The 12,534-nt window shown below is 38.2% G+C and overlaps 1 protein-coding gene across 2 annotated transcripts; it reads right to left on the bottom strand.

Annotated features, from left to right (window-relative positions):
- LOC100547972 (nucleoporin p58/p45-like) lies at nt 1–11,411 on the bottom strand. Of its 2 annotated transcripts, none has more exons than XM_010728971.2 (9): nt 11,231–11,411; nt 9,936–9,971; nt 8,522–8,674; nt 6,691–6,825; nt 5,881–5,991; nt 3,271–3,295; nt 2,248–2,313; nt 1,325–1,499; nt 1–102 (listed from the first exon to the last, which is right to left on the bottom strand). In XM_010728971.2, exons 1-9 carry the CDS (start codon nt 11,394–11,396, stop codon nt 19–21), a joined length of 951 nt encoding a protein of 316 aa, XP_010727273.1. In that variant the 5' UTR covers nt 11,397–11,411; the 3' UTR covers nt 1–18. The 2 variants fall into 2 exon arrangements, with proteins under 2 accessions (XP_010727273.1, XP_019467719.1); XM_019612174.1 differs by having other exon boundaries at nt 9,936–9,974.
- Nucleotides 11,412–12,534: the final 1,123 nt, after the last annotated feature.

Below are 12,534 nucleotides of genomic sequence, written 5' to 3' on the forward strand. Positions count from 1 at the left end.
TTTATAAGCAACAGTAACTCACTCTGCCGGGGCTGTGTTTTCATGCTGGAGACCAGGAGGAGTTTTCTGTGTTCTTAATGCTATTTCTGCATTCTTTAGCTCCTAAATAAATGAGGAAAATTAATAAAATGCAAGGTTCTGAGTTAAGTGTTCAAAAAGAAAATAGCTACAATTCTGCAGCAAATCCACAAGTATGGGAAGAAAACATTTTTTAAGTTAAACTACAATAGAATCTGACCAGAAATTCTTCAGAGAACAGATTGACGAGGTTGAAGAACTGCAAATATCAAAATATGTTTAGACAAGAAACAGGCAGCAGTGCACCTGCAAGCTTGCTGATCATCTAGTTCTTTAAATATCATCTAGTCCAACCCTCCTGCTATGGGCAGAGACTGTCACAGGTAAGGTTTGCATTCTGTTGTAATAAATTAACAGGCTACCTGAAGTAAAGACTAAGGGGGAAAAAAAAAAAACAACAGTCAAATGCAAGAAAGTAACATGCTTAAAAGAAATAACAAAAAGGGTTATTTTGCCTTTAAAAAAGGCTTAGTAGTGTGATAATGCTTCTTTTCCTATGGAAAAGATCTTTTTAAGCACGATGATTTGACTAGACATTCTCTTTAATACTTTCTAATAATACTATCATTAATCATTTCTCAGTGCCTGGTTCTATTATTAATCATAAGGAAATAAAGAGAGTATTACTAACAAGTTTTTTGCTTTCACAGCAAATAATTACCAAACCACAACTACAGAGTATTTCCTTTCAAAATTTAAGAGCATATTTTCATTTTAGAATAAAATACACTTATAAACAAAGCAAGCAGTCAGGACAAGCCAGATGAAAGAAAGAACGACACAGAGTTTAACTTCAGAAGCACGTGAATCAAAACTTGAGCTCATGCTAGTTAGACAGTTAATTTAAAGACTGGTGGATAGAATTGACCTCTTCATTAAATAAATACTGGACATAACTAGAAACTTTAGTCCCTAATATTTTTAATTTATTTTTTTAAGTGATGAGAAAACATACTTGCATTTCCACTGCTCCCAGAGTTCAGCATGTGACTGCAAAAACAACCCTTCACTAGCAGCTGCATATGCAACTGAAATCAAACTAGAGTGGGTGCATATTCCCTTCTGTTGCCTACAGAAGTGGAGTGCTTTCCTGAATAAAGCTCTCCTTGCTGCTACACTTAGCTGAAAATACTGGCATCACAGATTTCAGCTTCAGTTTGGAGTTCTGACACCTTAACTTGACTGATAAAGAAGGGTATATATCCTACAGCAAACATTTAAGCTCTACTTAAAAAGAATGTGATACCTGTGCAGTTTCCATTTTCAGCTTGTCAATATTAAGAGTGTTTCTTTGTAATCCACTGGCAACTACAGACAGAAGCTGTTTCAGAGCTTTAATATCTTCCTGTACTTTAAGCATTGCTTTAGATGACATTCTACTGATTTCTTCCTGAACTTGCTTTTGTTCTTTCACAAATTTCCTAGAGAAAGGGGAAAAAAAAAAGGGGGTGGTAGGAAAGAAAATAATGTATTCAACCTAAAGTACCCAAGCATTTACTTTATTTGCATTATTCAAATAGTAATGAAATTCAGTTTCCCAAAAACCAAGTACTGAATAGTAAAATGCAAAGTAGCATTAACTCTTAATATGCTAATACTGTAAATCAGCAAAAAACAAGACTTTAATAATATTTGTAGTAATTTTACACAGCACCCTGACAGCTAAGCTACAGGTTTATATATACATAAAACCTACATAAAGTAATTACTACGTTGAACTCACAAATACTCTAAAACACAGTCTAGTCAGAGGCTGTATAACTTGCCTCTTTCCTGCCTGAATAAAGGCTAGCTTGTAGTTCTCTTCACTCTATGCAAGATCCATAGTGTACACACAAACAGAATTTGATAACTTACTACACATACACAAGAAGCTTAATGCTCCCAGGGAGCTGGCTCAGCTTCTAGAAGTGTATTTCTTGGACGTGCCTGTTTGTGGAAACAGGACTGAAAACTGAAGTGGCAAAAGATAGCCTGGGACATCAGCTACTAGAATTATTCACCTACTCTGCTCCCATCATTCATCTCCTGTCAGCCTCAGGCTAATAAGTCATCCTGCACAGTCCCTGGTTTTTTTCTCTACTGCTTTCTACGCTGTTGTTACAGAGTGTTAACAGAACACAGTACTTAGCAACACCACTGCCATAAATAAAAAAACACACTACTTACTGTAGATTTTCTACATCTTGACAGATCACTGGAGGTAGATTTTCATCCTTTAGCGCTTTGCTGTCTCTACAAGAAACAGTGCATGTTTAGATGGTGCTTCAATACTGCCAAGCATTTTTACATGATTATTAAGTACCATGAAAACTTTCAAGTGACTAGTCACTCAACTTTGCACCTTTGCCTGCGTGCTGCATCCATCTAGGAAGGATTTGAATTAATTCATGGCCAGAGACTATGTGAGTAGCACAGAATCACAGAATGGCCAGGGTTGGAAGGGACCTCAAGGATCATGAACCTCCAACCCTCCTGCCACATGCAGGGCCACCAACCTCCACATTTAATACTAGCTGGAACAGGCTGCCCAGGGCCCCATCCAATCTGGCCTTGAACACCTCCAGAGATGGGGCACCCACAACCTCTCTGGGCAGCCTGTTCTAGTACCTCACCACTCTTTCTGGAAAGAACTTCCCCCTGACATCCAACCTCAATCTTCCCTCCCTCAACTTAAAACCATCTCCCCTTGTCTTGCTGTTATCTACCCTTTCAAAGAGTTGATTCCCCTCCTGTCTGTAGGCTCCCTTTAGGTACTGAAAGGCTGCAATGAGGTCACCCCACAGCCTTCTTTTCTCCAGGCTGAACAAGCCCAGCTCCCTCAGCCTGTCTTCATAGGGGAGGTGCTCCAGTCCCCTGATCATCTTCATGGCTCTCCTCTGGACCCTCTCCAGCAGCTCCCTGTCTTTTTTGTACTGGGGGCTCCACACTTGGACACAGTATTCCAGATTTACAGAAACCATTTTTCAGGCTACGTGACCAGTTTATAATAGAAAGCAGACAAGCCGTAGGTATTGCAATTTGCTCAAATGCAATGTTTTAGAAGGATGAACCACCATTATTAAGTGACCCATGCTGCAAGAACTGGTTATTTACATTTAAGCCTTTTCAAAGATTAAAGTAGTAGAAGAGGCAGCATATCAGAAAACAGCTAAGCTTAAGATACCAAATGCAAAGAATCTGAACACTTACTCTGGTCTTGTTCCCGCTTTGTCACCTAGAAAATAAAAATGGCAGATAATAAAAAACTTAAAAGAATTGACAAAAATTTTAATAAGATTTTCCATTAAGAAATGATTAGTCCAATCTGATTGATTTCCCTTGATAAGATACAGTATATAAGGAAGAAGGTTTTAATTTATTCTCCTTCAGACATAAGTCTCTTTTCAAGAACAATGATTCACTCATTCAGGTGTTAATCTCTCAGCACAAAAATTAACGTAAAACATCTTGTGTCACTATACAAGTCCCTCCAAATGCATGAGCTATTGCAATTACATAAGAAATCCATCCATGCTTAAGCTTGCTGGATTTTCTTAAGAGTTCTACTATTGCACACTGCTCAGGAATAAATGAGATTTTACAGAACCAAAGGTGTTACTGCTTATCTACCATTTACAGACTCCAAACTACACATCTGCGCATGTAGACGAGAAAATTAACCAAGATGCCAAATACTTCTCTTGAGCTACAAAGAAAGGAGCTGAAAGCAGTATCACATGAACAGGCAAGCCATGAGTACTTCTAGTCACAACCCCGGGCAGAAGTTGCATCTCATATCAGAGCAGTTTGCTAGTAAGGTTGCTCGGACTAAGAACCAGGGCACTTCTTCAACTGGTTGCCATTCAAATCCTCACAGCATCATCAAGCTAGAAGGTAGCCATGAAGGTCACGTGAATACCAAAACTTAGGCTGCACAAGCCAGTGCTCCTGCCAGGAGAAGCCGCTTGTTTGAAAAGAAGTAATTGCTTAGATCTGCACTCTGTCATCCAGTACCAGAACCCAGAGTCTCATACCTCTTCCCTACACCTTCTGCAAAATGAACAAACAAGGATCAACCAATGCCCCATTCCTCCTCCACTACTCAACCGAAACAAAACCAACAATCAAAGAGAAGCTGCACGAAACGGGGAAGAAAAAAAAGACCCAAGCAAATACCAGAATTCAGACTCCATTCTCAGCTGATAGCCTAAGTAGTAAAGCAAGTTTAATCTGCGTTTTCAGTCACTAATTTTTCTAGCTGAACTTTGAGCAGTACCTACAAAGTGAAGGACAGATTTGAAATCATACCTAACTACTTATCTGACCATATGCTCTTTTTTTGATCACATACAAGGAAAACTGATGTACAAGAACAGCTGCCAGTAGCCATCTGTAAAGAAATACTAGGCAGCCACTCCTCAGTCTCGAGGAGAAAAACATACTGTAGCAAATTCCAAAAGAAAGCATAAAGGTACCCATGTGCCCTCGAACTCCATGGGCAGTAATCTCACAAGCACTTCTTTTTAGTAGCCACATCTCTTCCTTCCTTTTCTTCAGGAAAGAAAAAAGGTTAAATCCATAAAACCAACACTCTCAAACCCTACTTATGCAGTTTCTTATGTAGCCCTACAAGCCATTGTACCATCAAGAAGTAAGCAGTACTGCAGAAATAGGAACATTTGTCAAGGCTGCTTAGGTCAATACTACCTGTTACAAGAACTTCTGAATTAAATTCTGAATTTTTATAAGTGCAAACTCAATCAGTCCCCTTCAGCATTTTCTACTGCTTAGCTTAGAAATCTCTTCGCTCATCATCCTGACAGCAACAGCCACACACACCCACACCCACCAACCAAGATTCAGTACACAAAAGGAAGTTGGGTAATCAGCTCCTTGGGGATTACACCCAAAGAACTGAGCAAAACAATGCTGAAGAAGTCTGTGGTTCTCTAGGTCATATTTTAAGATACTTGTACGTTATGGAAGAGTTGTGCAATCTAATATCACAGTAATGGAAACCCCATGAGAACCTAAGAATTGGAGCTTTTTCATCACTTTCAGTACTAAAGTAAAAAAAGATAAAATCAGCATCCTGCTGAGCACTCCAGTTCAGACAGCTAATAAGCAAGCACAAGGATCTGCGTTTCCACAACTCACAGTCCTTCATAAAGATGGTTTCATGAAGCTTCTATTAGTTTTCAAAATACCTGATTTCAGAAGTTTTACATTTGGCTCTTTAATGAAATAAAGATATTAAATTAATAGTTTTGATTAGATGTATAAAATCAAGGCAAGTAAGTCAACAAGCACCTGTCAATACTCAATATTCCCTTATTTAAGTACTTTGGAGCTACCACAGACTTAGGTTTAATAACTAGTGTCAACAACCTAATGGAAGGTAACAGATCCCCAGCACTAGAAATACAGTGTTGAAGAATAACAGGTGAAGAACAGGACATTTTTATTCTGTAGGTTTTGAAGAGGAGGAGAGGGAGAAAAAAAAATAAGCCATCTCCACTCTACAGGTTTAAGAACTGCTACTGCTGGAGAAAACTGTCTTCCAGTGAGCACTTTTTGTATTTACAATGCATTTCTTAAACATTGCACCGTTCCCCCATCTGGTGGCCAGCTGATGCAACTGTTAGGAAATCTGCCATGACTTTTCAATGAATGGCTCTACGAGTCTTTTATTCCAGGAAGGCCGCATTCCTAACAGTGAAATCGTGTCTCTGCTGTACTCAGAGACTGGTGCACTCAGATAATTTGTCAACAAACTACTGCATACATTATCAGTTTTAAACATTTTAAAAACAAACTTACTCTTTTTATCTGAAGAACTACTAAAATCAATGCCACCAAGACCTTCATTAGCAGTACTTGAAGGAGCTGCAGTTGTCCCCAGAGTCAAGCTCAAAGCATTCTGCCCAAGTCCTGTTAAGAAACGCAAACATTTAAAATGCTATTAGTTTACTTTAAACTAAAACTCAGGCTACCTTGCTTGCCATTTCAGAGTCCATTTACTGCATTTGGATTAAAAAGCATAAAGAAAAACAGGTTTTATCAAGTTTCATACAACTACACATAGTTAAAAACTATTAAAAATGTAACTTCCTCACAATATCTGTGAAATAGATAGGTAACATCATCAGGATTGTCAACACCTCCCTGTTTCATTCTGTTTAAGACCAGCACGTTCCCAATACTACAAGATACTAATTTTTCTTCTAGAACTCAAAGGCAGGAAGTCAGTAAATAACTGAAGGGACAATACTAAGTTAAAGGTTTTATTCAGACTGAAAGTCACCAATGTAAGGAGCAACCAACTTCTCCATAGTTGAATGAGATATTAAGACAACACTGTCCTTTTATTTACAGCCAGCTTCCTTGAGTCAATTATTACAAAATTTTTTCTTGTATTAAAAAAAGAATAAACAAACTTAAACATTAGGAAGAAGCTAATGACTTCCAATTATTTTCTATGAATAGCAACAGTTTCAAACAGTGATGCTTAAAAATGACTCTTGTGGCATTAAGATTTATATAAAGTGAATCTTTGATCATAATTTAATACAATTACACAATCTCAAAATTTTGAGGCAGGAAAAGGAAAAAAATAAAATCAACTTTCACCTGTTGCTGCTGTGCTTGTATTCTGGAAGAGTGAACCTCCTAAACCTGCTAAGGTCCCTCCCAAGGACAGGCCTGTGGAGGCAGTTGTAGTTGGTGCAGTTGTTCCACCTAAATTTAAGGTAAAGCCAGTAGTACCTGCAGAGGAAAAATAACAACAACAAAAAATAAGCTTCATGTAGACACTGCATTCAAATTCATCTACAGAAAGTCTGAAATAAAGAAATAATCCTTGTAACTCAACAACAAACTCATCTATTGCTTTTTTCTCTGAGACTTCCTGAACAAACCTATTAGAGACTTTCAAATTGTATGTGACTTTGTTTCACAATATTGTATGCTTCATTAGTTTATCTGAACTGTAACAAAATTCTGAGAGCTACCCAGAATGCTAGATAATCTAGAACTTTACGCTGATTTTACAGCATAATGGATCTAACAACTACTACTGACCGTTTGCCAAAATGTTTGTGCTAAACATTAAAAACACTTCACTTCAAGTGCAAGGTGCTGAATCTGGGTCAGGGCAATCCCAAGCACAGATACAGGTTGAGTGGAAAATGGCTTGAGAGCAGCCCTCAGGAGGATTTGGGGGTGTCGACTGATGAGAGATTCAACATGAGTCAGCAGTGTGTGCTCACAGCCCAGAAGGCCAACTGTATCCTGGGTTGCAGCAAGAGAAGTGTGACCAGCAGGTTGAAAAAGGCAATTCTGCCCCTCTACTCTGCTCTCCTGAGACTCCATCAGGAGTACTGTGTCCTGCACTGGAGCCTCCAACACAATGACATGAAGCTGTTGGAGCAGATCCAGGGGAAGGCCATGAAGGTGATCAGAGGGCTGTAGCATCTCCATTATGAGGACAGGCTGAGAGAGCTAGGGCTGATCAGCCTGGAGAAGAGAAGGCTCTGAAGAGACCTTAGTGACCTTCCAGTACTTGAAGGGGCCTACAGGAAAGCTGGAAGGGACTTTTTAATAAAGGCATGTAAGAGACAGGATGAGGGGAAGTGCTTTTAAACTGGAAGAAGGCAGATTTAGACTAGATATTAGGAAGAAATTCTTCACTGTGAGGATGGTGAGACACTGGAACAGGTTGCCCAGAGAGCTGCCAGAAAGAATGCTCTCTCTATGGAGGCATTCAAGGCTGGGCTGAATGGGGCTTTGAGCAACCTGGTCTAGTGGGGGGTGTCCCTTCCTAAGGCAGGGGAGTTGGAACTAAATGACCTTAAAGGTCCCTTCCAACTCAGACCATTCTATGAGTCACGAGTCAGAATTTAAAAAAAAAAAAAAAAAAATGACAAACATCTCATTGTTAGAGTCTTCTGGAATTAAGTGTCTCAGCTTTGGCAGAAAAGAGCAGAATGAGAGAAGGACCATTGGCATACTGTGTTTAAATGTATGCTCCTGGGATAAAAAAAAACAAAAAACTTTGGTCTTAATTATGATCATGTATGATGCAGTTTAGGTGAGTTGTAGCATGATGGAAAGTGTTGGACAGTAAGAGAACTACACAGGAAAAAAAATCTTGTTTACACTTTTAGCTAACTATTTCATGCTGCCTACAACAGGTAGACATTTTTCAGCCATATAACATGGCAAATCAGCTGTTGCTACCCTCCTAATGACCTGGATTACAGGCTGCCTAAATTACAGGCTATATTGTGCTCTAAATAAATATAAAGATTGCTTGCATTAGGCTCCTCAAATTTAGAGCTAGTAAAATCCAATGAGCTTTCTTACTGAAATACCACAAAAACATGTAAATACTAGAATAAAATAGACCATAGCACTGTTTTAGAATAAAGTTGCATTGTAAAAACTAAAAACATTTTCCTACCTGCTGCAGGAGTTGATGTAAGAGCAGAAGATAGCGACAGGCCACTTGCTGAGGTAGAAGTAATAGATAAAGCAAACGGTGTGGCTGAACCTGCAGGTTTGTTGAAGCCTAAACTAAAGCCTGTGGTAGCTGCTGATGTGGTGGCAGGTGTGCCTAAAAGAAATCCCAAAAATTATCATTTGTGGATATTTTGTTTGAGAATGAGTACTTAATCTTATCTTTTAAGTTATGTCTGTTTAACTGTCACTAGCATCACTGCATATGATCACTTGCAGCCAATAAGATATTTTCATAGCATCTTCAGATACATTTCAAAAGTATGCTTCCTCCAGAATTTCAAACAATCTATGAGTATAGATTATATCAAGAGGTAATTTAAAAGTGTAAAATAACTTCCACCAAACAGATGTGGCTGAAAAAAATTATCAATACGGTAGATGGAACTATAGTGTCCAAAATACAGACTAAGTTCTCCATTGGACGTGCATATCAGCATGAGAACAGGCACCCTTTTAATTTGTAAACAAGAAAAATGTGTTGAGATGTTATTCCCTCCAACTTTGCTTTTGAACACTTGCAAAGTTAAACAAAGCTTCTACTTTCTGCCAATTTCACAGTAAGAATATGCCTTCTGTTCTAGAACATCACAATAACAAGCATAAGAAAAACACTATTCTCAGTAAGTGCTGTGTATCTGTTTTCAATGACATTTCATTCAATCACAGAAAAGAATTACTATTCACATGCACAGTACTGCCATATATGATTACACACATTCTGGGTTAGCTACTCCTCTCTTCTCCCATCCACTTCATTTACTTCATCAATACCACTTTCTCCCAATTAGCACAGCTTCCAAAGCTCTAGGACACCAGTCTGTCCTGTAGCACTACCACCACCCTGACCCAAACACTTCTAATTACATCAAGCTCAGTTGCTGGTGTTTCAACAACAATAAAAACACCTACATATTCCTGTGATTCTAATGATGGCTGAAAAAGTTATTACATATACATCAGAGAAACAAGAGAAATATATTCCTAATATTCCTTCCCAGTTCAAACCTCTTTACTCTTCTACTAGAGGGAATTAGCAAACAGATCTGTTCTCTCAAAGTTCATGACAGAAAGAAATTCTGTCTTAAGAATTCTTTGCTAACAGGCTCCATTTCTCTGCTGAAGGATGGAACTCATCAGGAGATTTAAATGCAGGTTTAACTTCTCACTGTGACTACTTTTACCGTTGTACAGGAACGGAATAACCCTTTAGCTCCACTCTGGCTCACTGCCTTCACACTGCAGACTGCAATTAACAGTGAACGAAAAGCTTGCGCAAATGTTAGCCTTCTACATCATAAGAACTAAACAACTTTTTCTCTGCCTGTACATCATTAATATCCAAATGAGTTCCTTACCTAGAGTCAGTGCTGGAGCAATGGTTGTTGCTGTTCCTGCTTCAAGAAGAAAAATAGAGTAAGAACTGTGAGGACCACAAAGCAGTTATATTACTAACAATCATAAATATTTATTCTGGCGTTTTGTTTCACTACATGTGTTACATTATGTAACATCTTGAAAGCCAAGTAACTGCCACACCAAAACCACTATCTGTAATTCCCACCTACGCAAATCAAAGTATAAAGCCTTTAAAACGAACAATTTCTTTTTACAAGAATCCATTAACAGTGAAGCTGATGTAACATATCAATACTAAATTTCAAATAATTGAAGGCACACTAAAATATGAAGACTGATAATTCTATCAAGTATTTTTTTTTCAGCCATCTGACAGTACATAAAATGGATTTATTATTTATTTATAATACTATGAAAAGGATTACAAGGTTTTTGTGAAATGCTGTGTCTTAGCTTAGGATGACTGCCCCAATGGATATTTGGGGTAGAGAACACAGAGCCATGCAATTTCAGACTTTAAACAATTAGAAGATCAAAGAAATGATGCAAAGAGCCAAGACAGAAATGGTCCCAACAGAGCAAGACAGGCTTTTGGCCTACTGATGAATTTATTTCTAACAGTGGAATCTCTAAGAACCAATCTATTTATTCATATAGATGAAGAAAAAGCTGTTATCCAAATATAGCGAGGCCAAAATAAAATTCCTCTTTGTGCATAATTACTGAAAAACAACTCAAGACTGAAAAGGTTCATTACTTTTTGTAAAGGCACTGGTGTAATTGTAAAACACCAATTTTTAGAGGACTATAGACTTAACAATGGACCTAAAAAGAAGTCAATTTATTATTTTCATTAATGTTGGCAATACAAACTCACTATTGCAAGACGGTCAACACTAACAATTTCACACTGATTTAAATATTTTTCAGATCAAAACACATCTCAATCTCAAATCATAGTTTTGAGTCTCTTGGAATAGGAGGTAAACTGCAAAATATATACACAATAATAATCAGGATTCAAATGGTGGCACAATTTATACATACACCTACTTACAGCTTTCCAGTAGCTGCGTTTATGTTTCTGCATCATTGCTACTGCACGCTTCTCACTAACTTATTTCACAGTTCAATTAAATTGTTACTCCATTTTATTTATTAACAACGTGACACAACATTCTGAGCTACAGATCTGAGTTACTATGAAAAAACATTATGATAACCCTGTTTTATGTGCACACGGTACATTCCTTCACCATTGTTTCACACACCTGCTGTACAAGTGTTTTCCTACCTGTACTGGTGCCTCCCAGTGTAAAGCCAGTGGCTGGTTTTGATCCAAAAAGCCCGCTCCCAAATCCCACTGAAGGAGCTGATGTAGTTGCCGTAGCAGTGGAAGAGCCCAGAGTTCCAAAATTAAGTCCTCCTGTAGAGCTATTACAAAATAAGACTGTTAACATTTAGTATTTCTTAAAAGGAAAAAATCTAACCCCCCTTATTTCTGTTTCCCACACTTCACCTCTGTGAGTTGACAGAACACAGCTGACCAGGGCAGTCAGAGCTCACTCCAACCAAAGAGGAATCCATCTTCCTCACTAGTAGGGCTACCTGGAAGCCACAGCTGCTGTGACTCAGAGTCCAGCACCTGCTGAATACTTTGCTGAACTGATACATCTGGCTAGAACAGTCAAAAACTTGCACTTCTCTGTCAGTTGCCTAATGATTTCCCCTCAACTACAGGAACAGAGGAACAAGTGCTATTGCCAGAACAAAGATGACAAACCTACAAGAACATCTTTCTAAAGCACACTGAAAGTACTCCTAGATGTGTCTAACCAGAAACCTCAACCCACGCTACTTCATTTGGAAGCAGTAAGCATAAAGACACATAACACCAACAGCACAACTTTGCCCTTCTTAGCAAGAAACAGGAACAAAACTGCTATTGTAGCCCATAAATGCAAATCACAGATGACCCATACCTACATTTCAAATATTTTCTTTTCTAAAAATACACTGTGCAATCCAATTAAAGAAATTAACTCCCAGAGCTATTTTCACTGGGAAGATACAGGAAAGAAAGGAGAGACTCAGAATCTAGCAATCAAAAGGAAAACATGTATTTATTTTGGGTAGCTACACACTGTAGAAATCTTATGGCAAACAGAAGACAAGCCTTACACTTTGCACAGAATGCATTAAGTTACTGCACAGAACATATGGGGAATACAATAATGATGGTTATCTCTAGCCTGTGAAATGACAGGTACTAGCAGCCACACAAATCTGAGATTACAAAATTCTGGTTCTTAACTGATGAAAAGTGATGAGAATGATTTCTTTATAGTAACTTCCAGCTCCCACAGGCAGAACTCTTGATAAACTACACAAATTTCCTTCAACTGAGACATCTGGCATAGAGTACAACGTAGCAATGAAATAAAGCACAGTTTAGACTTCAACGTAACAGTCTTTACAGATGGTTTGACATTTCAGATGTTTAATATCCTCTCTTTATTTCCTCACTTCCTCTCTTTTGGTATGAGCACAGCTCCTGTGCCCAACAAATTCATCACAAGAGTTAATCCCTAAGAATGC

The sequence above is a fragment of the Meleagris gallopavo genome, chromosome 1, assembly GCF_000146605.3.
Source record: "Meleagris gallopavo isolate NT-WF06-2002-E0010 breed Aviagen turkey brand Nicholas breeding stock chromosome 1, Turkey_5.1, whole genome shotgun sequence".
Taxonomy (NCBI): domain Eukaryota; kingdom Metazoa; phylum Chordata; class Aves; order Galliformes; family Phasianidae; genus Meleagris; species Meleagris gallopavo.